Here is a 27,903-nt window from a genome sequence, read left to right as displayed (position 1 = left end):
CGGAGGGGCTGCGGCGGCCCCGACCTTCCGCGTCCCCGGGCGGCGGCGGCGGCGGCGGCGGCGGCGGCGGCGGCGCGGCGGTGAGTGTGCGCGGTCGGGGCGCGCGCCCGGGTGCCTGCGCGGGCGCGGGCGGCTGCGAGCCCAGATTGGAGCGACGCGGCCGCCTGGGCGTCCTCTCCCGGCCTGGGGTCGGCGGCGCGGGCGAGGCCGGGCTCTCCGGGCGCCTGGGGCTGCGTTCCCGCGCGTGTCGGGCGTGGGAGCGGCTCTGCGGCGGCTCCTGGCGGCCCGGAGCCCGGGCCGGGGGCGGGGATTTCCGGGGAGAAGGAGAGACCCGGGCAGCCGACCCCGGAGAGGACTTGAAGGCAGAGATCCGGGTGAGACAGCTGCCCAAGGCCAAGGCCAGGGCCAGGTGTGGTAGCACATCCCGGCCCCAGTGAACCCTGTACCGCTCAGACTCCATCCTGGCCTGGCTCTTTGACCTTGGATAGTTCACTTTCATTTCTGGGTCTTACTTTCCTCATCTGCAAAATGGAGAGCTAGGACCTATTGTCTTTCAAGGCTTTTCCACCCCAAAACTTATGTGACAGGCTCTCTTACGGCCTTTTGTTGGGGCTTTCCAATTTAACAAGAACAAAACCTGATCTGTGAAAACTGTGAGTTATTTCTCGCCCCCTTTCGCACGTCCATCCCAGGGAGGCACACGGTTCCTGGGGAGACCGGGCATTCTGTCTTCAAAAATGGAGACCTTTGTTCAGTGACTTAAGGATATCTTCCTTTGCAGGGGCTCACCAGCTAATTAAAAAAGAAGCATGACTGGAAGGTCTGGTTAAAATGCAGAATCAGCAAAGGAAACTAAGGAAACCAGGGAGTGGATGACCAGTTAGTTGCAGGAGCCTTGAGGCTGTGTTCACTTGCTGGCTCTGCCTCCGCCCTGGTATCTGGCTCCGTCTCCCCAGTCCGCCTAGGGCTGGTGCAAGGCTGAGCAGAATGGCAGGCCCAGGACACACGGAAAGGTGATGGGGTCCACTAGTGCCCAAGGCTGGTGTTTGCCAGCCCCCTTAACCCCCTCTACAGCTTCCAGGCTGGACCAAAGGCTGCAGGGTGAGTGCAGAGGGCCCTCACTGGGCCCATCCTGGCCTCTAGTCTGTACCTGTCTCTGCTTGGCAGTCCCTTCTCTCACCTCCACCTTTGCAAAACCTTTCTCCCACCCCAAGCTACTGCCCGCTTTCTCTGACTGCCTTGTTTGGTCATTGTCTCTTTTTTCTCTTTCTCTGAGTTCATCTTTATTTATTTATTTGACAGAGAGAGAGAGAGAGAGAGATCACAAGTAGGCAGAGAGGCAGGCAGAGAGAGAGGAGGAAGCAGGCTCCCTGCTGAGCAGAGAGCCCGGATTCGAGGGCTTCATCCCAGGACCCTGAGATCATGACCTGAGTCAAAGGCAGAGGCTTTAACCCACTGAGCCACCCAGGTGCCCCTCTCTGAGTTCATCTTTCCCACCAGTTGGGATTCTCGGCAAGGGAAAGCTAACCGAGAACTTTAGCTTTTATTTTTGGTGTTTGAGTTGAGATAGCACAGGGCCTGACACCTCAAGGTTCTTAGGGAATGTTTGTGGAGTAAAAATAGAGACAGCTGTATTCCTTGGGTGATTCCTATTTGCCCCTGCTCTGATTTCCTATCAAATCAGATTCGAATTCCTATCTGTATTGCTCTGAGTGACATACGTGCCTGAACTCCTTTAGCCTCAGTTACCATATTATCTCCTTTCACATGTAATGAAACTGAGGCAGAGAGAGTTAAGTGACAGGCTCCAGGTGACACAGGTGGGAAATGGCAGGACCCTAGGGGTACTTTTTAACTATTATTTAACTATTACTCAACTATTACTCGTTATTTCAGATGAATGAATGAATTCTGATTGAGACTTTGCAGGAGGCTAATTGGGCCAGCTGGGGTGCTGGGATTTCTCCTCAAAGGCAATGCCTCCTTGTGGGATTTTGCAACTATGGGAAACTTTCCGGGGGTGGGGGTGGGGGGGCTCTCTGGACAGCTCCAGCCTGTGGGTGGTTCGTCCTGCCTGGAGGAGGGAGTGTGGGCTGCTGGGTCCCACAGGCCTCTCTCAGACTCTAGTGCAGCTTCTCTGGGCTGGCTGCAGGCTGTTAGCTCTGACATCCCTGAGATGTCTGGGAAAAGTGAGTTTTCTTGTCTGGGAAATGGGCCCAAGGATTCTTGTTTGATGGTGGGCCCAGGAGGTGACCAGAGGAGGCAGAGAAGAGCTTCAGAGATTGTTGAGATTGTCAGTGCTGGGCTCACTTCCTTGGGCTATTGTTGTTGCTTTTAGGCTTCCTGGGGGAGGGGTGGGGGGTTTGCAAACTAAGAGGAAGGAAGTGAGGGGTGGTGTAATTGACCGGTTAATGCTCTGTAGTGTTTGGGAATCCCTGCTGTGGGCAGGCTGGGCTAGGGGAGGGGGAAGATGCAATCTCAGAAGCCAGTAGAAGTTTGCCCCAATCACCACCTTTTTTCTTTTTCTTTTCTTTTCTTTCTTTTTCTTTTTTTTTTTTTTTTTAAATATTTTATTTATTTATTTGAGAGAGAGACAGTGAGAGAGAACATGAGTGAGGAGAAGGTCAGAGGGAGAAGCAGACTCCCCATGGAGCGGGGAGCCCGATGTGGGACTCGATCCTGGGACTCCAGGATCATGACCTGAGCCGAAGGCAGTCGTCCAACCAACTGAGCCACCCAGGCGCCCCTCTTTTCTTTTTTTTTAAAGGTGAATTAAAGAACAGACTCAGAGACAGCCAGGCCTGGGTCCTAAGGCTCAGAGCCTAGGAATTATGGGCTTGGACTCTGGAGTCAGATGGTTCCCGTCTGGGCCCTATAGCTTCCAGCCACCCCACCGTGGGCAGGTTTTTTTTACGTCTTTGCCTCTCAGTTTTCTCTCCTTCTTAGGCAAGAGGCCTGTTGAGTGAGCAGAATCCTGGATGTCATTCCTGGGCAGCTGGGCTGGGTGGGATTCCCTGAAGCCTGGTTACAGGGGAGGACAGCAAGTCTCAGGGCTTGTGGCTGAGCCGGGCTTCAGACCTAGCCTTTGTGGTGTTCAAGTCCTTGTTTTTTCATAACATTTTGTTGCTTTTTGGCCTCAGCCCGGTACAGGGCAAGTGTGTAGATACTTGTTAGTCGGTGTGTGATACTTGTTAGTCAGTGGTTCATACTTGGTTGGTGGAGAGGGTTCCCAAGTGATCTTCTGAGAGCTTAAAATCACAGCTGGCTCGAGGTGCCTGCAGCCTGGTGGGTCACACAGGTCCCTGCGTAGGAAGCTGCCCCCTTATCTGGTGGATTGTTCTGCTGTCGCCATCTTGAACTTGTCATTTTTGAACCAGGGACCTCACATTTTCATTATGCACTGGACCCCACAAATTATGTAGCTGGTCCTTTTTAAAAGACAGAGAAATGTAGGGCGGTTGGGGGTATGGGAGTTAGGCTTCCCTTTTTAGGGGACCTGTGCTGTGGCGGTCAGCCCTTTGGCTAGCTTGGAACCAAGCAGACGTGGGTTGACTGGATGCTTATTTTCACCAGCATCAGGAACCATGGCAGCAAAACCCAATTCTGCTGGACTTTTCACCAAGACGGTTAGCCAGGCCGGAGTGTCAACCCAGGGACTCAGGCCTGGTTTTCCTTGGTGATGGGTAATTCTCAGGGTCCCAAGTGGACACGTAGCTGAAAGAATGAGAGGGCAGGCTCCAGCCAGAGTGTATGGCACTGGAAACTCTGCTTTGGTGTCAAGAAAATCCCCATGAAGGACATTTCTGCTTTACTGATAAAAGTGCCTTAGGCTCATGATCACGCTGCTGTGCTGTCCCTGACCCAGCTCCCAGGGCTTTGGAAGAAGCATTTCCCAGATCTCTCGGAGCTAGATGCCAGGAAGATGCATTGCTTTCCTCACCGTCCTGTTTCTTGTCTCCTTATAGAGAATGGGAACTGCTACTGCTCGACTGACAGTATTTCTCTTTTAGCTTTGGCCACCTGGAAGCTCAAACCCAAGTTCTTGGCTCAGGCATGGCAACTGCACCAAACCTCTAAACACCACCAATGAGAACTAGTAGTTGTGGGATGGCTCCTTTGTTCCAGATGCCCTTGTCTATTCCCACTGATTCTTCAGAGCAGCCTTGTGGGGAAGATACCAGTGTTTAAGGATAGGGAGCTAAATCTCCTGGAGGCTACACCACTTGCCCAAGTTTAGGAAACTAGTAGATGGTGTAAGTGTTGTTTACATCGATTAGTCCGAACCTGGAGCCCATGCTCTTCAGCATAGACTTCTGTTGCCTCTGCTAGGGACCCTGATCCCCTGATTATGTGGGTATTTTTTGTTCTTCATGGTTGTTATTACTATTATTTTTTTGTAAACTATATTTCCCGCCATCCTGATTTTTTTTTTTTTTTTTCATTTGTATTTTGTGATGACTTCTGGGAAGCTATTTGAGATCCTTTGAATAAACAAGGCTTTCCATGATGGATATACTGGTCCTGTGCCTGGCTGCCTGGGGTGCCTGGGTGCTGTCAGTAAGGGAACAGAAATCCCAGATGCCTGGGAGTAGGGCATGCTCAGGTCATAAGCTCCTGGTAAGTGCCTGGTTGTGTCTGAGCTGGAGAAGACCCAAGACCAGAGGGAAGTTTTCAGTTCTCCCTTGGAGGAGGGTTTTATTTCTTTCTCTTCACTCCTGAGAATGCCCCTCAGCATTATTGGAAAGAGCAAAGTCAGGGGAATGACTCCTGGTGGCTCTCTCTGGCCTTGGGATGACTTTGGCCTTGGAGAGGCCATGGAGCCCAGCCTGCCCAGCCCTGAAGTTCTTTCTTGTGCTGTTTTCTGAAGGCAAGCGAAGCTGCGTTGGCTGTTCCAGAATGAACCACAACTCCAAGAAGGGGAAGTAGAGCCCAGCTGGCTCTCTGCTATGGCCTGTGAACCACAGATGGGCCCCAGCGGGGCAGCCAGCCCATTGCCCACCTCCTCCCCTGGCTGGAGTGCCTTGCCTGGAGGGAGTCCTCCAGGCTGGGGCCAAGGTAAGGTCATGACCCTTTTTCCCCTCCCCCTCTCCCAGGATGCCGGAGATGGACTCACATATCATGATGGAAGGGAGGGGAGTAGAGAGCAGTAGAGAGTAGACAAGGACCTTTAGCTAGGGGTGGACATTTACAGGCCAGTCTGTCATTTCTACCCATTCTGTCTATCCTCATCTTGGAGACCAAGTCTCCATCACCTTCTGCTTGGACCTCTGCCACCGTATCTTCCTAGCTGATCTCTCCTCCTTGCCTCTGTCATTTATGTGGCTATTAGAGAGCCCTTTTAAAAATGCAGAACAGACCCTGTCACTTTCTGCTTCAGTGTTTCCCACGGGACTTAGTGTGAAGATCTGTTTATAACCAGCTTGCAAGTCCTGTGTTATTGGTTCTTGCTGCCCCTATTCTCCGTTCTTGGCATGCAGTCCTGCCTCAGGGCCTTTGCATCTGCTCTTTCTTCTGGTTGTTATGCTCTTTTCTTGCCTCCTTTCCTCTGATTAATTTCTAGTCCTGCTTCAGAGCTCAGTTCAGATATCCCTTCCATGGGGAATCCTAAGTCAGGACTCCCTGATATATTCCTGTTGCTCCCCATAGTGCTTATCCTAGTCTGTAATTAAGTAATGACCTGTGTCATAAAGTGTTGAATGTCCAGCTTCCCACTAGAATGTCAACTCCATGAGGGCAGGGGCTCTGAGTTGCCTTGCCCATCCCTGCGTCTATAGTACCTAGCACAGGCTCGGCTCATTGTAGGTGCTCAGTAAGTATTTTGTTGAGTGAGCAGAATGAATGGGCAGCTAGGTGTAGGCATTTAAAATTGTGACTGGTAGGTTACTCAGATGATTTAAAACTTCTTAAAAACAAGGGTTTCTTTCTTTCTTTTTTTCTTTTTTTTAAAAATATTTTATTTATTTATTTGACAGAGAGAGAGTGAGAGACAAGTGTGAGAGGGAACACAAGCAGGGACAGTGGCAGAGGGAGAAGCAGGCTCCCCACTGAGCAGGGAGCCAGATGTGGGGCTTGATCCCAGGACCCTGGGATCATGACCTGAGCCAAAGATAGATGCTTAATGACTGAGACACCCAGGGTTTCTTTTACTACTACTGGTATTGGGAAAGCAGTTTACACACCCACATGCACACATACACACATGCACACACACCAGTAGAATGAAATGGGGTGAAATAATATTCCTTTAGAACTTGGAAGACATTGCTCCACTGGTTTTTGGCAAAGGAGCTCCTTTGGAGGAAATTGCTCCCTGCCCCGACCCCCTGCCCCCCCGCCCCACGTGTGTGCACACTTGTGCAAGTGCCTACTTCTTTGGTAGCTTTTCAAGTTCTTGTTCTTATCTAGGTGTAAGAAAAAAAGTATCTCTAAGTGGAGACTTGCTGTTCCCACTCTAAGGAACAGATGAGAGAGATTATTGCTACGAATCCAGGAACTTGGTTCGAAAGACAAACAAAGACACTGCAAGAAGTCTTGGCCTTGCTGGGCCGGGCGCTGTCCTCGGGGTGCACAGAGCTAGGCTGGGGGAGCCGCTGATGTTCTGTAGGCCTGCTGCCCTGGTCCTTGTGGGTTTTCTCTTCTGTGCTGTGAGATGCAGAGCTAGTCTGTGGTCCTGCCTCACCTGCCTGCCTGTCTTTTGGGCACTGCCTTGGATCTAGCTGCTTCCCTTTCTCACTTTCATTTCCCTGGTAACTTTGGGCAGGTCTGTTCGTCAGAGGCTCTGTTCCCTTTTCCGTGGTAATGGTTTCCATCCTTGAGGGCTCTCAGAGGATGGGATGAGATTGGGACCCTGAAACCCAAGCCCAGTGCCATGTGTGGGCTCAACATCTGGAAGCTGGTCTTACTTCATCTGATTCTGTCTTCTTACAGCCTTTATTTCCTTTTCATCCAGTTTCTCTCATTTGCTTCTTTTTAAATTTAATTTTATTTTATCTCGTCCCATTTTACCTCTATGAAGTCACCTTAAATCCTTCCTGGAGCAGGTGTAGGAGGGTCAGGAGAAATACAACTAAATCCATTTGGGGGTGGTGGGGAGGTGTGTGTGTGTGTTTGCTTTATGGCAACTTTTGAGACCTGACAAGCTTGCTTTTGAATGGGCAACAATAGTGGCCAGTTATGTTGTGCCAGGCCTTTATTTTCATCCTCTTACTTCTCTGTAAAGCCCTCTGAGGTGGATATGACCCCCCTCCAAGTGAGGAAGCCAGCCAGGGATTTAGGTCACTTCTTCAAGGCTCCTCTATAAGCAAGAGGCTGGGCCACACTTTGAATCCTAAAGCTCTCTAGCTTTTGCTTCCTCCACCTTGCCACCTTGCCTCCACACCCCTCACCTCTTGCAAAGACCTTGGGAAAAAAAAAGAAGAGGAAAGCAATTAAGGTTCTTTTTGGCGGGGGGTCGAATATCCTGTCACCCTTGAGCTCATAGGCAATACCCAGAACATAAAAAAAAGAACCCTGTTAGAGTTGGGGACCAGAGTTCTGTCCTGTCAATTCATTTATACATCAAACATTTATTTATTGCCTACTGTATGTAAGTACCGAACCCAGCTTAGGGGATTCAGTGATGAGCAGAACCAGTGTGGGAGCACATAGTCTGGTGGGGAAGATAGACATTACTCAACTAATTAAATAAATATGTAAGCAAATAATTGCAAATATATGTACTTATCCTTGATGAGAAGAGCCGTTCTGAGTAGGTTTAGCAGGACTTGATCTGTTAAGGATAGTGTTGGGGTAGACTCCCTGAGGAAGTAGCTAATGAGTTGGGATGCCCATGATGAGTAGGATTTAACTGTGTGAAGTCCAATGGAAGTGTTCTGGGGGGGGGGGGAGGAACAGCATATGCAAAGGCCCTGGGGCGGGAGAGAACACTCTGTGTTCTAAGAACAAAGGAGGCTGGTGTGGTGTGACAGAACTGACTGGCCTGGGGTGAGTTTAGCAGGAGGTTGTTTCCCTTAAGTGTTGGGAGAGTGTATCGAGGAGGTTGGTTTTTGTCCGTAGAGCACCAAAAAGCTACTAAAGTTTTCCTTAGAGGACTGATGTCTTCCAGTTCGCAGGGTGGCCATTGTGTGGAGAGTAGGAGGAGTGTAGGCCGGAGGAGTGGCCGGAGGAGTGGGTGTAGAGACACCAACGAGGAGGCCGCCACAGGGCACAACAGAGAGTGAAGGTAGCCTGGCCCAGGCTTGTGTTGGACATGCCAAGAGGTGTTCTGTTGGCCCAGCTGGGAGGGCCCAGAGAGGGGCCGCGTGAAGGAGTAGAGAGAGTGCGTGGGCCAGGAATTCCCAGGTGGGTAGGACTAGTCATTTGGCTTTGAAGACTCAGGGATTGCCCAGAGCTAGCCTCTGAGGTGACAGATTTGGGCCAGCACCTAAAATACTTCTGGTTTGATCTCTTCTGTGCTGCTTTATCTTCTGACCCGTGCCCACAGAAAACGTGCCAGCAGACCCAGTCCCCAGCCTTGCAAGGCCGAACACTGGCATCCCCCGGCCCCATGGCTGCTGACCAGAAGGGCTGCTCTCGGGGCCTCATGCTGGGGCAGAAGGAGATCTCGATCCTCCCGTCCAGAGTCTCTGCACTCAGAATGGAAGGTAGATGTGGCTTCATTCCATGGCCAGCCCTCCGTGGGCCTGAGGGGGTTTCAGTCCAGAGCTTTCGCCCCAGCTGGCCGGTCCTGCGGGAGCGTTTAGGTAGCTGTTGTGACTAGGCTGGGCTAATGTGTGGTGTGTTCCTTGAGGTCAGACTTAATTCAGTCGGTGCTTTTGAAATGTTGAGTGCGTTGCAGACACCCTGGGGACAGGTTACCAGTAAATTAGTTCTGTGGTGTTGGATCCCCAGCGTGGGTTTTTGCCGCCACAGAGTGGCTCGCAAAACACAGATCCATCTTCTTATGGTTCTGGAGGTCGGAAGCGCGACTGGCGTTGCCGAGCCACAGGCCTGGGGTCAGCATGTCGGCACGCCTGCTCTCCTTCAGGAGCCCTGGGGATAGCCCGTTTCCTGTTCTGGCTTCTCGAATCCACACAGCTCCTCAGCCTGTGAACCCTCCTCCACCTCCAGACCAGTGGTGTTCCATCTCCATGCTTTTCTTCTCCCCATCACACCCCTCCCGACCTTTCCGCCATGGCCTTCCTCTTCCATTTGTAAAGAGCCTTGTGATGACATCAGGCTCACCCAGACAGTCCAGGCCAGCTGGTGAGCAACCGTAACTCCACCTGTAACCTTCATTCTCATTTGCCGTGTGAGGGAGCGTATTTCATAAGCTCTGGGGAGTCCAGTGGGGACATCTTTGGGGGCTCCTTGTTCTGCCGGCCTCAGTCAGACGGAGCCCACTGGGCGTGTCATATTGGGGTGAGCTTCCTTTGCGGTGATCATATAATGTCTGATACGCCACCTTCTCCAGTAGTTAGTTGTTCAGTCTCTGTTGAAGTCTCTTTCATGATGGGGAGCTCACTACCTCCAGTTCTTTGTGTGGACAGCTCCCATTCTCGGCAAGTTCTTCCTTCTGTGGTCTTGCCTTGTGTCTGGATTGCCTCCACGCTCTGGTCCCAGTTCTGCCTTCGCAGGGGTCTCCTCTCAAGTTCAGTGCTTCCCACAGAGGGACTCGGGGACCGCCATGATGTCCCTCCTTGCCGTGAGAAGGCCCTCACGGCCAGAGGAGGTGATGCCATCAGGCTCTGGGCTCGTGCATAGTAGTTCTCACCCAGCCAGGTGAAGCTTCTGGTCTGCTTTCAGAGCTCCACAATGGCCAGGTCCTCACGGTTCTCCGGATCGACAACACCTGTGCACCCATCTCCTTCGATCTGGGTGCCGCCGAGGAGGAGCTGCAGACGTGGGGTATTCAGGTGAGTGCTGCTTTTCTTTCTTTCTTTTTTTTTTTTTTTTAAGATTTTATTTTTATTTATTTGACAGAGAGAGATCACAAGTAGGCAGAGAGGCAGGCAGAGAGAGAGGAAGGGAAGCAGGCTCCCTGCTGAGCAGAGAGCCCGATGCGGGACTCGATCCCAAGACCCTGAGATCATGACCTGAGCCAAAGGCAGCGGCTTAACCCACTGAGCCACCCAGGCGCCCCGAGTGCTGCTTTTCTTGAGAGCCTCTGCCATTTTCCCTTCCTTTTCTCTTCCCGCCTGTCTGTCCGTCCATCTGTCCTTTCAGTCAGTTGTTCACAAAATATTCGCTCAACACTGACTCTGTGCTCCGTAGGATGGGGCAGCTAAGGAATATGTATGAGAAGGGTCTCCTCCTCCCCGATACCTCACTTAAGGGATACGTGTTTTGGGGCACCCATCCTTTGCACAGGCACTGAGCTGGGCGCTGGGTACCATGGGGGTGACCAGGACCCCGCGCCTGTGCTCGCACTGCTCATGGAGCCCAGCGCAGGAGATGGCCTCGCGCTGGGTAAATCAGGACAGCGAGATCTGTCCCGTGCCAGCCAGAGGACCATCCAAGGTGCTGAAGCCATTCACAGGAGAAAAACGATGAACTCATCTGGGGGAGCCCTGGTTTGGAAAGCGTCATGGAGGAACAGATACTTGATCTGGGGTCTTGAAGGAAAAATAGAGGAGTTTGCTGGGTAGACAGGAGGAAGGGCATTTCTGGAGAGGGAGCTGTCTATTGCATTGTCTTTTGGGAGTGTGTCTATTCAAAGGAAAGTTGCCTGAACTCATTAGATGGTAATGTCGTGCTTTCAAGCATAGTGATTTGAGACATAGGCTTCTCAGACCTGTGGATGCAGATCCAGCTCTTCTGCTTCCTGCCTGTGTTACTTTCAGCAGGTGACTTAACCTTTCTGAGTGGCTGTTCCATCCTTTATAAAACGAGGGCCATATTCATCCCTATTACATAGGGTTTTAGTGAAGAGGAAGGAAAATACTGCTTGAGGGATAGTTGCACTGTCTCTGGAATGTAGTACATGTTCTGTACATTGTAGGTGTCGCTGTTGTTAAAAGGAGCCCGAGGTGTGGTGTCTGTCTTCCTGGTCACTAGGCCCTCCCCTGCACCACCTAGGGAGGACTGGTTGTGGAGGGGAAAGATACACTGTTAATTTCACCCTGAAGATTTTAAAGTTTACTTCTTTCAAACTGAATTGCATTTGTGTTTCAATAACATCTTATCACTTAAAGGGAAACTTTCCAATTGATGGTACTAACGGCAGATCAGCAATAGTGGCTGGTTCATCACCCCCTAGTCCCTTCCAGCCTTTGTCCAAAAGAACATTTTTCTTAAACCGTTGTCTGTAGATGGGGTTTTCTTTTCGTTTCTTTTTTCTTTTCTTTTCTTTCTTTCTTTTTTTTTTTTTTTTAAGATTTTATTCATTTATTTGACAGAGAGAGATGTGAGAGGGAGCAAAAAGCAGGGGGAACGGGAGAGGGGGCAGCAGGTCCCCCACTGAGCCGGGAGCCTGATGCAGGGCTGGATTCCAGGACGCTGGGACCATGACCCGAGCCGAAGGCAGACACCCAATGACTGAGCCACATGGCTGCCCCCCAGATGGGGTTTTCTTAACTGGGGAACAGTTTATGTATTATTCTACCATGTTTCTAAATATCATATTTAATGGTTAAGTTCTGTTTTCTTAAGCAGTCCACTTTTTTTAAATAAAGATTTTATTTATTTATTTGACAGGCAGAGATCACAAGTTGGCAAAGAGGCAGGTAGAGAGAGGAGGAAGCAGGCTCCCTGCCAAGCAGAGAGCCCAATGTGGGGCTCGATCCCAGGACCCTGGGATCATGACATGAGCCGAAGGCAGAGGCTTTAACCCACTGAGCCACCCAGGCGGCCTGAAGTAGTCCACTCTTGTAGGGCCTTTATGTGCTATGCCATCTTTTCAGGGGCTGGGAGGCAGGAAGATGGTAGTTTTCAGTGCCGTGGGCTGTATACACACACCTGTTGAAGTAGCACATAACCGCTGGAGTAGGCAGAACAAAGGTCCCCCCCGCTCAGGTCCTATGTATACGCACATTTATAACATATATGTTAGCATTGTAAATGTGGTATGTTATTTAATATGCAAGCCCCTCCCCCACAAGGTAGATATTCTTATTGTTCTCATTTTGCAGAAGAGGAGCCTGAAGCTCAGAGAAGTGGGGTTCCTTGCTCCAGGTCACGTGGCCCATGAATAGAAGGGCCAAGTTTCCGACCCAGGCTCCTGACTCCAGGGTCTGTGCCTTAACCTAAGCTATCATGGGTCTACCGCGAGGTCCTGAGCCTTGGGCTGCAGGATCCACCCCCCAGGCTGTCCTCTTGGATCTCGAGTTGCCCCATCTCCCCAGTGGTGCCCAGCCTTCCCTGAGCTGAAGGCAGCATCCTGTGATTGCCACTCTGAGCGCTCTGAGCTCCTCGTTCTGCCTTCCGGGCTAGCCTGGCCTGTGCCTGATCCCCCTTCCACCTGACAGTCACATGAACTGGAAATGACTTGCTTGCATGCAGGAAGGGGTGGGAGTGGTTCTCTGTGGCTGATTGGTCTCTCTCCGTCGTATGGACAAGCAGGTCCCTGCCGACCAGTATAGGAGCTTGGCCGAAAGCGCCCTCTTGGAGCCCCAAGTGAGAAGATACATCATCTACAACTCCAGGCCCATGCGGCTGGCCTTTGCTGTGGTAAGGGGGGAGGGGGGCAGCATGCCGACCCTGCTGCAGTACTCTGTGGCATGTTCCAGGGCCCGCTGGTGTGGGCAAGGGGCTTGGGGCTGGTGGTCCAGCTGCCTGAGTTATGGCAGGACACACGGACCTGGATGTGGTGTAAGGAAATCGGTGGGAGAGAGTCCTAACCAGATCCTCGTGTAAAGGACGGGAGGCTGAGCTTACTGAGGCCAGAGTTTGGGACTGACAATCGGAGGACCCGCCAGTGAGACTTTGGGCTCAGAGTCTAGCTTTGGTTAAGACTTGTCTTCTCCCTGGGACTTGGTTCCCCCATCTGTTCAGCTGATAGGTCCATTTCAGCTCTGATCGTACATACAGGGGTGTGTAGAAGTCTCTATATATATGTGTGCATGTATGTCTGCACATGAAGACACATGCATAGAAACCTCCTGTCTGCCTATAGTTCTGCAGACACACATACATACACACACACAGAGGTACAAAGAGCAGAGCCAGTATTTGAACCCAGGCAGTCTGATTTCAGCATCTGTGCTCTTAACCACTCCGATCTGCCACTACTCTGTGCTCTTGACTCCCATGTCTGCTGCTAGGGAAGGGAAAGGGATGGCCCCTGGCATGTGATCATTTTCTAACAAGGGCTAGGCTGTTCCACACATTGTCTGATGAACCCTTACAACAACCTGTGAAGGAGGTATTATCCCCATTTTACGGATGAGGAGATTGAGGCTCAGAGCATTATTCTTTGTGGGTTTTTTTTTTTTTTTTAAGATTTTATTTATTTGACAGAGAGAGACAGTGAGAGAGGGAACACAAGCAGTGGGAGAAGGAGAGGGAGAAACAGGCTTCCCGCTGAGCAGGGACCCCGATGGGGCTCGATCCCCGGACCCTGAGATCATGACCTGAGCTGAAGGCAGATACTTAACACACTGAGCCATCCAAGCGCCTCCAGAGCATTGTTAATAACTTGTCCGAGGCCACACGTAGTGGTTGAAGGATCAGTGTGGGTTTCCGACTCAAATTCTCTCACTCCCAAGACCCCGTCCTGCTTCTACTTTATTTCAAGGTAGGCAAGGATTCAGAGGGGCTTTCCTGACCCCTTGCCTCTACTGTTGCTATGGACCAGGAGCAAGGGCTCCACCTCACAGACCCCGATTTGTCCCTTCCTGGCCCTGTAAGCTCTTAGTCTCTGAGGAGGGCGTTGGATGTGTCCCAAAGGTGTCTCCCTTTGAACGGAGTGGCTTCGTTCGATCACTGGATTCCTGATCGTGCTCTTTCTCCGGTTTCTCGCAGGTTTTCTATGTGGTGGTGTGGGCCAACATCTACTCCACTAGCCAGATGTTTGCCCTGGGGAACCACTGGGTGGGTGTGCTCCTCGTGACCCTGGTCGCCATGAGCCTGACCCTGACCCTCGTACTCATCTTCGAGAGACACCAGAAGAAGGTGAGCTGTCGGGAGAGCACAGCCATGCGCCCTCCGGAAAGGGCTTGCCGGCAGGAGAATCCCAATTCCCACCTTTCTCTTCTCCTTGCCTCGGAGAATTTCTCCAACCATGACAATTCATGCGGGCCCTTGTGCCCAGTGAGTGAAAGAAATGACATCACATGTATGACTAATTCCTCTCTGTTTTTCCTTGTCTAATCCCTGGAGGCTGTTTTTCTGGAAGCAGGCTGTGGTTTGAGAGCATCTGGGGTGGGGGCGGAGGGCACTTTGGGTTCACCGAGCCCTTTGATGCTAAGAATGGCCAAGCTGGCATTCAAGGCCAGGGCACTTAGATCCCAGGCCATGTTCTCGGTCAGTATCCTACGGCATTGGCGGTCTGCAGATGGCTGCCATCTCCAATGACCAGAAACACAGTGGCTTAAAACAACATAATGTGTTATCTTAGACTTCTGTACTTCAGGGATTTGTCCTTTCTGGAACCTCTAGGGGAGAATGTACTTCCTGCCTCTTCCAGCTGCTGGAGTTCCCTCTCCATTCTCTGGCTTAGCACTCCTTTGTCCATCTTCAAAACCCAAAATGGTGGGTCTAGCTCTCCCCACATCTTTGACTCTGAGTCCTTGGGCTCCTTCTTCCACTTTTAAGGCCTCTTGTGATTACACTGAGCTGCCAGGATTATCTGGGACAATCTCCCTTTTTTAAGGTCAGCGAGTTAGCGATGTTATTTCTACCTATGACCTCAATTTCCCTTTTGCCGTGTTAACGTGATTTGGTCACATGTTCTGGAGAGTAGGACTCAGGCACCTCTGGGGGCCATCACTCTGCCTGCCACACCGCCACTGCCTTTCCAGCTGCTTAAGAAGCTCCCCCGGCTCCTGGCATGGAGTTGGACTCGGAGATCCGTGCCTGTCTGACTCGGGAGGAGAGGGACACTGGGGAGTGTGGTCAGAGTTCGGGGTATGAATTACATTTAGTTCCTGTGCTCACAGGGACAGCTAGGAACTTTATGGCTTAATCATCCTGAAAAGATCTTTGTTGGGCTTTGCAACAAGGCTGACGAAATGATGCTGCCCTTGGGCTCTCTTGCAATTTTCATGGCTCTTGTGCTGGGCATATAAAAAATAAATTAAACTGGCCGCGCCTGCAGCGAGAAACTTCTCTTGGCGAGGGGAAGAAGTAAAGCATCCTGCCTTAGCCAGAGCAAAGGAGCTATGTGGCACCTGTCAGGGGCTTCACGGAGGCAGTTCAGAGAATGCCTGCAGTGGCCGTTTTGTGGCCTGTTCTGTGCCTGCCTTGTTCACTGGTACTCACCGCACCGAGATGAAGAGGACCTCATGTCTTTACTCAGAGGGGCAGCATGGAGGTCCTGGGAATGCGGTGGCCCTCCTCTCATTCGTGTTTGCTCGTTCAGGGAACCCAAGGAGGTTCTTTCACTCCCAATAATGACCACCATTTAATGAGCACCTACTATGTGCTCTGTGCTTGGCACTCGCTACCTATGGCTGCCAGCAGATTTGCCTCTGCCGTTGGCTACCTCTGCAAGCTGGGATAAGTTACTGACCCTTTGGGGCCTTACTTTCTTTGTCCGTGTAATGGGATAGTAATCATAGCTCCCACAAGGCGCCCGTGTAGTGCATGTGACTCTTGATCTCATGGTTGTGAGTTCAAACCCCACTTTGGCTGTAGAACTTATATTTTAAAAAAAGTGGCTCCCCATCAGGTTTTTGGGAAAATTAAGTGACTTAATATGTGCCAAGTACTTACAATCATGCCTGGTATAATGGAAATACTCAGTAAGTACTAACTGTTAGGATTTTTGACTCTGTTTGCCAGTGGGGAAGCCACTGTGTGGAGAGGCTCGGTACCCAGTCTATGGTCACACGGTCACACGGGCTTCTGGCTCTTGCCTCAGCTTGAGGATTTCTTCCTCCTCGATCCCTCATCACTTGGACCTTTCAGCGCCCGCCTCCTGACCACCACTGTCCCGCTTCCTGTCCTGCTTGTACCGTAGCATCCTTGAGAGCCCAAACATTTTGCATACACTGCCTTGTTTTCCCTTGTTGGGGGGCCATGAGCCCTTCTCAGGGTTGGAAGGTCCGTGAAGGCCCACAAGGCCCTGCCTTGAATCATGGACAGAGTAAAAGCACGTTGCTAAAGCATGTGGGAAGTTGTGGCCAACAAGGGACCAGAAAAAATGATATCTTCGACTCAGTGTCAGCATCAAACTGATGTCAGGAGCTGACGGGCATTGGGCGTTTGTTCTTCCAGGCGTTCTGCGTGGGTTGGCTCGTTTCATCCTTATCGTGAGGGTGTTTTTCTCCCCTTTTGGAGATGAGGAGATGGAGGCAGAGAAGTGGGGGGTAATTCGGCCAAGGTTATCAGGCGGCGAGAGGCAGAGCCAGGGTCAGGGTCTGAACTCCCGCAGGCGCAGGTTTCAGAAAGGGTGCGTAGCCCTTGCTAAGTCTCCAGGCGAAACAGAATGTATTAACCCCTTGTTTTCATAGTCATGGCATCCCTGGAAAATTCACTGTGTTTTAGATCCATTTAAAAGATAAAAAACACTCTAGGTTTCCAGTCAAATGGAGCTGGGTTGGCCGCTCAGAATTGTTAAGTAGATTTACCTGTGTTTACACGTGGTGGGGAGCGTGGAGTCTGGGTCAGTTGGGAGGCTGTTCTTCTGAGTGCAGGATTGTCTCTCATGGGCCATGGTCTTCAGTGGAAGGCAGCCCAGTTCCCTGTGCCTAAGTGCCAGCCTTGCCCTTCCCATCCCTGTGACAACCACAGGGCCTTCCTGCATTCTCAAAAGCTCCCTACCAGGGGTCCTGCCCTCCTAGGGACCTGGCTTGTCCATGATGGGGTCATCATCTGGTTGCGTCTTTAAATCCTTATGGGGTCTCTACTTCAAACCATTCGGGTCCTGACACCGTTCCTCCTCTCCCTCCTCCCTCCTCCCCACCTTGGCCTGTTTAGTGAACATCTACTTAGTCTACTAGATCTATGGTGTCTGGTTGGTTTGGGTAGGAAAGAAGGGGATGGATTCCCGGAGTCTCCTTCTGAGGGCCAGGCACTGTGCTCAGTGCTTTGGAAAGTGGGTGCTTTATTTACATTAAATAAGCAAACCCACCCACACCCTCCCCCTACAGAGATCTCTGTCAGCGTACTGGACTGTGTCCTGGGCACTGGGTTAAGTGCTTCACACACAGTCAAGTTCAAGCTCACCACGTTCCCAGGAGTCAGGGACACTCTTTCTCCTTATTCTGCAACTGAGGAAAGCAAGACTTGGGGAAGGAGCATAACTTGTCCAGGGCCACACAGCTGGGAATTAACAGGGCTGGGCTTCAACCCAGGGCTGTCTGACACTATGGAATTTATTATCCCCCAAACCCTGCGATCCCATTTTATAGGGATATGATGATGCATAGATCTCAAAGGTCAGGACTGCCCCATGGTGTCTAGAGGCAGTACAGTGTGAGTATTGCTCTGGACCCTAGAGCTCCCTGGCAGTGTGGAGATCCGGCCACGAGACCCATGTTTGTCTTACAGGCCAACAACAACACGGACCTTAGGCTGGCGGCTGCCAACGGAGCCCTCCTGCGACACCGGGTGCTGCTGGGGGTGACGGACACAGTGGAAGGCTGCCAGAGCGTGATTCAGGTACTGTGTCTAAGAGTGACCTCGGCTTGGAGACCTGCGTTAGGGCTGGCTTGATGGGGAGAGGGGGCCTCCGGATTCCCCCGTCTGCATGGTATCTTGGAGTCTGCTAATGAGACATGTGTGGGAAGTCCTTCCCTTCCGCCCTGCTCCAGCGTTTCTTCCCAGAGACCCATCTCTGGGTGGTGACCCGCAGCCTAGAAGCTGCACAGAGCAGGGCTGGAAGGAGGCTTGGAGACCGTCTAAGCCACGCTCCTCATTCAGCATTTATTCAGGTGACAGAGGGGACCTCCTCTGGGCCAGACCTTTCAGCGAGCCCTCAGCGGCCAACGCAAGTTTCCTGGAGAGGCAGGTCAGACCCTGAGGCTTTGTCCACCTGGCTTGGTCATTTTTTTGGTTTAAGTGCCCTGGGAATATCTTAAGTGATAAGTATGAAGTCACACAGGGGGTCTGGCACATAGCTGGGGTCCAGGTCTCCTGACCCTGGCTGGCCTCTACCCAGTAGGATTGCTGGATCTCAGTGCCACATCCATGTTCTCACTGGCCCCCCTCTTCTGCTCGGAGCCCAGGGGTGGGCGTGTGGGTGGGACCTGGGAACAAGCTCCTTGTGCATATGACCTGCTCATCCTACAAATAGTTATCGACATGCCAGGCCCTGTTCTAGGTCTTGAGGCTGCAGCAGAACACAGACAGGTGCAGATCCCTGTGTTATGGGGTCTTACACACCTGAGATGGTGTAGGGCAGAAGGGGATCTTGCCTGACCCCGTGTGTGTGTGTGTGTGTGTGCGTGTGCGTGCGTGTGTTGAGCTCAATGATGTCACAAGATTTCTGGTAATTCAAGTGTGACATCATAGACTGGGAGCTCCTGGAATCTGGGGGTCCTTTGAGTCTCATTTGTTCCCGAATCCCTTTTATGGATTGTCACACCGAAGTGCCTTGGCATGTGTTAGCTGAACACACGGATGGATGGATGACTAATGTACAGGCACATCCTTGAAAATAATTGGGGCTATCTGTCAAAATAAATAACTGAAGAAATAACTTCAGTTTCAAAGTAGTGTCTTAGGATGAGCTAATAGGGTATCTTGGATTTTCGTTCACTGGGATGGGGAGGGGTGTGGATGGTCTGAGGGGTGAGTCATGAAGAAACGAGAGTAGCCACGAACTGAGAGCCCCTGACCCAAGCTCATGGGCAGTTGGAAGTCAATGACATCATCTGCCCCACTTTATATGTGTTTGGAAGATTTCATAATAAAAAGCCAAAAAGAAATCTGTTTTACAAAGCTTCCCTTGGGGCCAAGACAATGAGAGAGACTAGTCAGCAAGAGGGGTGAGACCCTGGGTCCCATGGGTCTGTCACTGGGAGGAGGGAGGTCGGGGATCCAGAGGAAGTGGTGGGTGGCCGGAGGCGGGAGGCGTGGGCCACCAGTGTCTCACAGAACTTCCGTGGTGACGTGATGTGGTGTGGAGGGTTTGGGCCTGGGTGCGTTTCTCCTGACCTTCTGGGGACTGTTGAGGTTGAGGGGGAAGGAGAGGTAATGGTAGGTAAAAATTTACCCCACTCCCCTCCTCCCAGAGCACCCAGGTTGGATCTCCTTCCTTGAGCCTTGAGCCGTGGGGGTGGGTGACTGGAGGGTTTCACTCATCTGCTTGTGGGGCTCCAGACAGCAGGGCACCCCGGCCCCTAAGGATGAAGGTCGTAGCCCCAGATGAATGCACGGTGTCCAGGATGAGCTGGCATCTCTTGGGGTGCTCAGAGACTTGGAGCAAATGGCGTGGCGGCCATCTTGAACAGGGTTTGACATCTTCCAAATGCCCATGCGAGGCCTTTTTCTCCCAGCCGTACAAAGGAGTCCCTGCTATGAGACTCTGGGAGACAGCAGAGAGGCACGGTCCCACCAGAGACTGGCATAGATTTGCTCATCCACAGAGGGGTGGACCTCGGGTGAGGAGGCAGGAGGAGGGGGAGGATAGTGTCAGGGATGGAGAGTTCAAGGTCGGGCAGTTCAAGGTCAGGCTGGCTCTGAGCCTCCGCTGTTGTGGCTTCTCTCCCCAGCTCTGGTTTGTCTACTTCGACCTGGAGGACTGTGTGCAGTTTTTGTGTGACCACATTCAAGAGATGAAGATGAGCCAGGAGGTAAGATACCATAAGTTAAAAACAAAAATAATCCTGGAGGCCAAATTGTGCAGATTATATTTCCCTAAGGTTAGACGAATGTCTAAGGAATTGTTACTTGGAAGGAAGAATGCCTACATGGAATCAGTGGTCGTTTCTGCCTCGGGAATTGTTACTTCTTAACTGGATATTAGTTAGCCTCCTTTTCAACTAATTGCATTTTCCACATTTCCTAGCATGTGCATATATTTATTGACAACATAATAATTACATTAATAACTAAAATAAAGATAACAAATAACAAAGATTCTGGCAGAGGGAAATACCAGGTATTTAGATGACTTTCCTGTGTTTGAAATGCCTTCTGCCATTTATGATCATGGTGCTCTTGCTCTGATCCCACACACAAGGACACTGAAGCTCTGACAAGTCCTGCAGCCCCCACCGAAGGCAGCCACAGGGCCGGTTGGTGACTTCAGGATTGGAGCACAGACCTCCTGTCTCCGAGTCCCGGGCTCCTTCCCTGGGATCAGCCTTTCCCTGGGCCCTGCAAGGGCTGTCCTGAGTCTTGAGGTCAGGATTGTGGTTTAGCCTGATCCCAGCCCGTTCGTCCCTGTATGGTTTTGGGCAAGGCCTTTGAGCTGTGCTTTGCTCATTGGCAGGGACCCATGACCCAGGCTGCTTTGAAGAGCAAATGAGAGCATGGAAGGGAGAGTGTTTTGGAAGCTCGTAGAGACTGTAGAGAATCTTGTGGGCGGTTATCTGATTTCTTGAATGTGGCTCCAGATTGCCCTGAGGTCAGCACCTGAGTCTGTACATGGCTCCATCCGTCCTCTGTGGGTCTGCAGCGCAGGGAGTGACTCAGCCTCCGACACACCACCCGTTGGGACACCATCCACATCCCCTCTCTCTTTCTTTTGCAGTCCTTGCTGAGAAGCAGATTGAGCCAGCTGTGTGTTGTCATGGAAACTGGGGTGAGCCCCGAGACAGGGGAGGGGCCTGAGAACCTGCTGGAGGAAGCGCCTCTCCTGCCCAGTGGCTCTCATCCCCAGGAGCCACCCCTCATGCAGACTGAGCTCCGCCAGCTTGTTCCTGAGGCGGAGCCGGAGGTAGGGGCCGCCTGGGATGCTCGGGGCCACCTTCCCTCCCTGGGTATCTGTGTGGAGTCCGTGTGGGACCTCAAATTATAAATCTCAGGGAACATGACTTTGCTGAGTTGGTAGGGGCCATACAAATCTTCTAGCCTACGAGTTACCAGTATTTTTTTTTTCCCTTACTCTAGCACTTTAAAAATAGTTTATAGGAATCCCTTTCTACTTCTTGGTCTTTTCCCCACATTTCTAAATACCTTGGATATTCTTTTTGATAGCTCCATGGGATGTCTAGTTGCATGTTGATAGGTTGTAACCTACCGAGCCATAAACGTGCTCATGAATATTTGGGTCATTTTTAAAATCTGTCTTTCAATCAATCTGTCATCTATCCATCCACCTACTTAAATTACAGTTGGGTATATAAATCTTATATGCATTTCTGTTGAATTCCAGTGCCCCCAGCCCCAGAGTTCTGTCGGGTCCCACCACCCAACTCTGTTGGGTATGACCAAGTGCTGTTAGACCAGATATCTGTTTTTTTGTTTTTTTTTTTTTTTTTTAGCTCGTGTCCTCCATGAGGACAGACACACTATCTGGGAAACATACACCAAGGGGTACCCTCAGGCATTCTGTGATGGAGGGAGGGATGCACTTGAATTTCCTTTTCAGGCAACAGATTTGGACTAAAGGCCCAAACCAGCCCAGACTTTCCCTTTTGCCTTGGTGGGCCCCTAGGGCATCCAGCAAATGGGACTCCTCAAAAGAGAAAGTGATAAATATATTAATCTCTTCACTTGAATCCCATTGACTTTATTTTAACTTTCATTTTATTGACTTAAATTATTATTATTATTATTATTATTTTTTTTTTTTTAAAGATTTTACTTATTTATTTGACAGAGAAAAATCACAAGTAGATGGAGAGGCAGGCAGAGAGAGAGAGGGGGAAGCAGGCTCCCTGCTGAGCAGAGAGCCCAATGCGGGACTCGACTCCAGGACCCTGAGATCATGACCTGAGCCGAAGGCAGTGGCTTAACCCACTGAGCCACCCAGGCACCCCTTAAATTATTTTTTAAAAGATTTTATTTATTTACTTGGGAGAGAGAGATCGAGCACACGAGCGGTGGGGAGGGGCCGTGGGAAAGCAACACACAGACTCCTTGCAGAGCAGGAATGTGGGACTTGATCCCAGGACCCTGAGATCGGGACCTGAGCCAAAGCCAGGCACCACCCAGGTGCACCCCACCCCCCTGACTTTTTTTTAAAGAGCAGAAAAGATTGATAAGCTCATATACTTTGCTGTGGCATGCCTGGGTTTATAGGACATAGCCTGTTAAATCTGATGGGTTTTTTAAATTATTTTTTCCAAATTTATTCAAAGCAATGATAATACGATATCCTGCCATGAATATTGAGTGTGTGTGCACATGTTTTTAAAGGAGCTTCCCCTTGTAACTTAGGTAAGGAAAATATAATCAGTGCCCAAGTCTCAGCATGGGCCAGACAGACCGTCATATTTCAAAAGGAAACCAAGAGGTCGGCTGACCTGCCCAAGGTCAGAGAGCAAGGGAGAAGGTAGCCAAGCCCCAAACAGAAGCCAGCCCTGCGAATTCTAAGTACAGTTTTCTTGCCACAGTTCTTTGCCTCTGATGCTCTTGATTTTAGACAAGATTGGCCAGGAGACCAGTCTGAGTTAGGGAGTGGTAGACTCCTTGGGGTTTTCAGTATTTTTCTAGCACCAAGGATGACTTAAAGGAACCAGCAACCCTACAGAGGGAGGTGGAGTTTCTGCTTTCTAGAGTAGTGATGACGATGGTGATATTGGCGACAATGAGCACGAGGCTGGAGGCGGGAGGCTTTTTATCGATTAGTTCCTTTTATCCTTCCTCCAGCTAGACCAGCTGGATGCTGTGATTTTCTCTCTTCGACTGTTGAAGAAAAGGACTCAGCAAGGGGAGGTGACTTGTCAGGGTCTGTTAGAAGGTACCAGGCAGAAATGGCCGCTTTGATTCGGAAATCCTGACTCCCTTGACATGAACAGCCTGATGTGACCCACACCTTACTTACTACTTTCACACTGGACTCAGGGATTGTGAAACACGCTCAGTGCCCAGCCGACGGGACCGGAGCATTTCCTGTGGGGTCCCAGGTGCCAGTCCAACAAATAGAACTTTAGAGATCAAATGTGTTAATAAGAGCATGTATTAAATCCAATTAAAAAACTTTTTTTCTTTTTACTTTTTTTTTTTTCAATCACAGTAAAATATACATAATAGAAAATTTGCCACCGTAATGGTTCCTAAATGTACAATTCAGGGTACATTTGCATACATTTGCATACATTTGCCTTGTTTTGTGAGCATCTGCATCAAACATCTCTGGAATCTTTTCATCTCCCCAGACTGAAACTGTGTGCCCAGGAAACACCGACTCCCCCATTTCCTCTTCCCCAGCCCCTGGAAAGCACATTCTACCTTCTGTCTCTCTGAATGGATGACTACCTGTTTCATATAAGTAGACTCATAGATACAATATTTGTCTTTCTTGTGATAAATCTCTGCTTTTTAAAAGCAAACTCTAAGTACAGTGGGAGTGCTTGTCCCAAGAAACCCAGCAGGTGCCTGGGATGAATTGAAGGACCTGCCATCCTGGGGATGATTCCCTCACCCCACCCCCGTTTGCTAAGGATTTTCTTCAAATGCATCACTTTGACCTTGTGCACTTTGTAGTCCCGCGGTCATCTGAAGCTGGGAACAGTGCACGCGTGCGTGTGATTGGTTGGTATAAATCAGCGGTCACTTCTCTTTTTTTTTTTTATTTTAACGATTTTATTTATTTGACAGATCACAAGTAGGCAGAGGCAGGCAGAGAGGGAGAGAGAGGAAGAGGAGCAGGTTCCCTGCTGAGCAGAGAGTCCGATGCGGGGCTCGATCCCAGGACCCTGGGATCATGACCTGAGCCTAAGGCAGAGGCTTTAACCCACTGAGCCACCCAGGCAACCCCAGAGGTCACTTCTTTAGTACTTTGAGGCTCCATAGCTTTTTTGTGGTGGTTATTATTGCCTCTGAGCAGTGAGGTCACCCTTTCGGAGGTGAGGAAGCTGAGGCAGGCACCCCACAGGGTGAGTAGCAGAGCTGGGGTCCAGACCATTTCAGGGGTCTCCTAAGAGCTGCAGGTGAGGACCTAACAGGGTTCTTCCCAATGAACATCACTGCTGCTCCGGGGCGGTGAGGACCACTTGGCTTTCTCCTTGTGCATTAGATGCTTCTCGGCAGCCCTCACTCTGTTCCTCTGCCTCTTCCAGGAGATGGCCCAGCAGCTGCTGGCAGTTTTTGGTGGCTACTACATCCGGCTCCTGGTGACCTCGCAACTCCCCCAGGCCGTGGGGACACGACACACAGACTCTGCGAGGATTCCCTGCCCCTGCCAGCTCATAGAAGCCCATATCCTGGGCCCTGGGTGCTGTCCCTTCCTGGCCAGGTGACCTAAGGAGGAAGGCATCCAGCTTCCTGTGAGACTGAAGGTGAGACGTCCGGAAGGCTTGGAGCCCCAGCTGGCTGATGGCGAGCCCCAGGTGAGGAGAGAAGCATCTAGAAGCATCTAGAAGCACTCTGAAGAGTGTCGCTCATGTCAGCAGCAGGGGTGTCATGCTCTCTCCAGGACTCTGCACAGAAGGGCCTGTTGACGTCCCAGGCTGACCCATGGCCTTTCCAGAAGCTGCTGGTTGCCAAGCTGGTACTCTTAGTGCTGTAGATGGAAGGCCACTCTCCCAGGCCTTTCATTTCTTGGAGAGCCCAGGAAATGTGAAGAGGGTCCCCACTGGGCCCACCATGCGCCTAAGGCTCAGTCTCCGATGATGCTCTTCCATCCTCAGCTACTTCATGTCAGATGGGGAAACTGAGCCTTGGAGAGGACTCTGCTCTCGGTAGCATTGCCTTGGCCCTCTACGATGCCTAATCTGAAGGAAAGAAGTCAGTTCTCAGAATGTTCTCCACTTTCAAGTTTCTCCTGCCCTGTATTTTATGAAAAACAATGGTCCCGTGTTGTTTGCTACAGATGTCCAGGGGACAGCAAAGAAGCCAGCAGCATGTGACTGATGACGGAACTCTTTGGAAAAGATCAATTCTGTCTGACTTGAGGGTGTGTTTTGTTTAAAGGCATGCATGCTTGTGGTTGTGGGTTTGTCCTTCAGGCTTAGAGCCACAGTCCTCTGTTTTCTGACACTAACACAGTCCTGGAATGAAGCACAAATCTGTCACTCTTGGTGTTCCATGAAGAGCTTGGGGGCTTCCAGGTTCTCTGCTCCTAAGTAAGTTTGAAGACCAACTAGTCCATAGGCCCAAATCCAAAGACCTGCCCTGGCATGGAAAGGCTCCCCAGCCTCCAGGACCCAGCCCTCATCCTTAGCTTTGGCTTCATCTCCCACAAAACTTCTTGCTAAGCTGAAACTCTTTCTTGGACTAACATACCTGTATTCTGTTGTGTCTTTTGAACTCCTATGCATGCTTCAAAGCCTAGCGTTACTTACCCCTCCTTCAGGAATCGTCTCAACATAGAGCATGCCCTGCTTCTCCTTTAAATTCTTAATGTAGCTGCTGCCTTTGTTGAGATTTTAGGTTATTCTGTTTTCCTATGCGCATGTGTATTTTTCGAGCTAGAGTAAGCTCCTGAAGGACAAAGATCTCACCTTAGAGCTTTTTTGCATGGCCCAGACCTGCTAAAGAAAAAAAAGATCCCATGGATCGAGTGCTTTGTCATCTCCATAGTAACATTTGCAGATTGTGCTCTCTACGCAATTGAATGATGAGGTTGGCACTGACTTAGGTTCTGGTTCCGGCTGACATTTCTAGCTGTCCTCAATTTACCTATCTCCATAAAAATGGGTAGATGGTGGACAGGTTGATGATCCTTAATTACCCTTCCAAAGCCAAAGTTCTGACTTCTTCTGTTGCAGTCTAGCCCTTGGCCTGTTATGTTTTAATCTACATGTAGAAGGTCCTCTAGCTTTGCATGACTGAGGTGGCCCAGACCTGATGATGGGCCTTTGGGCAGAACACGGGCTTAGCGAGCAGGAGACCTGGGTTATCATCCCGGATTGGCTGCTTCCTAGAAGCATGACCATTGGCATTGGCTACATCACTGACCAAGGGCCCGTTTACTCCTTTACAAGTGGATCTGGTGAACATGCAGCATGTGGGTGACTTGCTGTGTAAGAGACCAGTCTGACCGTTTGCTTTTTTTGAGCCAGAGAAGAGAAATCATGGACGTAGACCCACCCTGGGAAGGTGGCTATTGTAGACATTTCCCTTTAGAGATTTCTCTGAGGGCAGCTATGCTCAGGCAATCGCGGTCCTTCTCACCTGTCGCAGAGGAGATGCGGGCTGGGAATGGGATCTGTTGAAGCCCGTCTTTATTGTTCTCCCATAAAACCCTGGTAAATCTCCTAAGAGAGTAAAAATGTGTAAGAAAGAAGTAAGAACAGTAAGAAGTAAGAAGAAAGAAGTAAGTAAGAAAGAAGTAAGAAGAAGTAAGAACAGAACAGCTGTTCTTCCAGTTCAAGGCTGACTTACAGACCCACCTGGAGGGGTTCTTTCCTGCCTGTTCCTCTGCAGAGTGTCTTGTGGTCTCACCTGGTGGGCGGAGAATTCAGGTGTGTCCCCAAGTACTTCCTTTGCATCTGCCCGCATCTGCCCCTTGGTTTCCTCGTTCGGAAAATCCTGTGATCTCTGGCTTGCCTCCTTCCCAGGGTTGTGTGAGCATCAGAATCCATAAACGGACGTGAGCTCCGTTTTAAGGCTGTGTGCAGAGGACAGGCACGGAGGGAGTGTGGGCGGTGCGGCGTCTCACCGGCGGAGCAGAGGGTGTGGCTCGGAGCCTAGATTCTAGACAGACTCAGATCCAGGTTCTGCCGCTTGGAGCAGCGTCCTTCCAGCCTTGGGTGTCACTCCTCGTGCGTGGAATGAGGATGAGTGTACCTCCGAGGCAGGTCTTGTGAAGATTAAATGTAAAGTACTTGCAACTTTGAGTTGCAAGCCTGAGTAAGAGCACAATAAATTGTTGCCATCTGTATACATATGTATATATTTTTAATCTCTCACTGTGTCTTGTATACCACAGGTGCCCCGGCTGTATATTTATTGATGTAGTAGGTCATTAACAGTTAATGTTTATTCGGTCTGCATCAGACCTCAATTACTCCAGCACCGTGGGGCGTGTTCACGTGAATAAAGCTTCTAGTCCAGTTTCTCTGAAATTCAGTTGCGGGAGACAGTGTAGCAGCAAGCTGATGACTTCGGGCCACCTGCCCACCGTCTCGAATCCTCCCGTTCCTCCATCTCCTCATCGGTAAGGGAGGGTGTGAGAACAGAGGGATTAACCCAGGTGTTGCTTGGGAAGTACAAGGTCTGGTCCGTAGTGTGGTTGCAAGTCAGGGCTCCGTCAGCGATCATGTTTCCCTGCCGCTGCTTCATGCTCTTGGCTCCCCGTGTCTGCCAGAGCAGGCTCAGACCTGCGTTGTTCAGCTCTGTGTCCTTTCCCATTACGGTGTGCTTGTTCTATCCATGACTGGGGGAGGGAAATCTCCAAGTATAATGGTACATTGTTTGCCTTTTACTTCTGACACATTGTTTTTATTACATTGTTTAAAAAAAAATGGAGATATAATTCCCATAGCATAAAAATCGCTTAAAAAAAAGATTTTGGGGCACCTGGGTGGCTCAGTGGGTTAAAGCCTCTGCCTTCGGCTCAGGTCATGATCTCAGGGTCCTGGGATCGAGCCCCACATCGGGCTCTCTGCTCAGCAGGGAGCCTGCCTCCCCCTCTCTCTGCCTGCCTCTCTGCCTACTTGTGTCCTCTCTGTGTCAAATAAATAAAAAATATCTTTAGAAAAAAGATTTTATTTATTTATTTGACACAGATCGCGAGCAGGCAGAGAGAGAGGAGGAAGCAGGCTCCCT

General features: G+C 50.6%; 1 protein-coding gene across 5 annotated transcripts; it reads left to right on the top strand.

Moving 5' to 3' along the window:
* Positions 1 to 41: 41 nt before the first annotated feature.
* Positions 42 to 27,628, top strand: TMEM268 (transmembrane protein 268). Of its 5 annotated transcripts, none has more exons than XM_059410960.1 (9): positions 42 to 80; positions 4,868 to 5,055; positions 9,784 to 9,893; positions 12,538 to 12,645; positions 13,939 to 14,088; positions 17,629 to 17,739; positions 19,794 to 19,874; positions 20,777 to 20,962; positions 24,252 to 27,626. In XM_059410960.1, the coding sequence occupies exons 2-9, from the start codon at positions 4,947 to 4,949 to the stop codon at positions 24,429 to 24,431; spliced, it is 1,035 nt and encodes a 344-aa protein (XP_059266943.1). In that variant the 5' UTR covers positions 42 to 80; positions 4,868 to 4,946; the 3' UTR covers positions 24,432 to 27,626. The 5 variants fall into 5 exon arrangements, with proteins under 5 accessions (XP_059266943.1, XP_059266942.1, XP_059266945.1 ...); XM_059410959.1 differs by lacking the exon at positions 42 to 80 and adding an exon at positions 183 to 374; XM_059410962.1 differs by lacking the exon at positions 42 to 80 and adding an exon at positions 183 to 409.
* Positions 27,629 to 27,903: the final 275 nt, after the last annotated feature.

The sequence above is a fragment of the Mustela nigripes genome, chromosome 9 (genome assembly GCF_022355385.1).
Source record: "Mustela nigripes isolate SB6536 chromosome 9, MUSNIG.SB6536, whole genome shotgun sequence".
Lineage (NCBI taxonomy): Eukaryota > Metazoa > Chordata > Mammalia > Carnivora > Mustelidae > Mustela > Mustela nigripes.
This window is presented reverse-complemented; position numbering and strand designations above follow the sequence as displayed.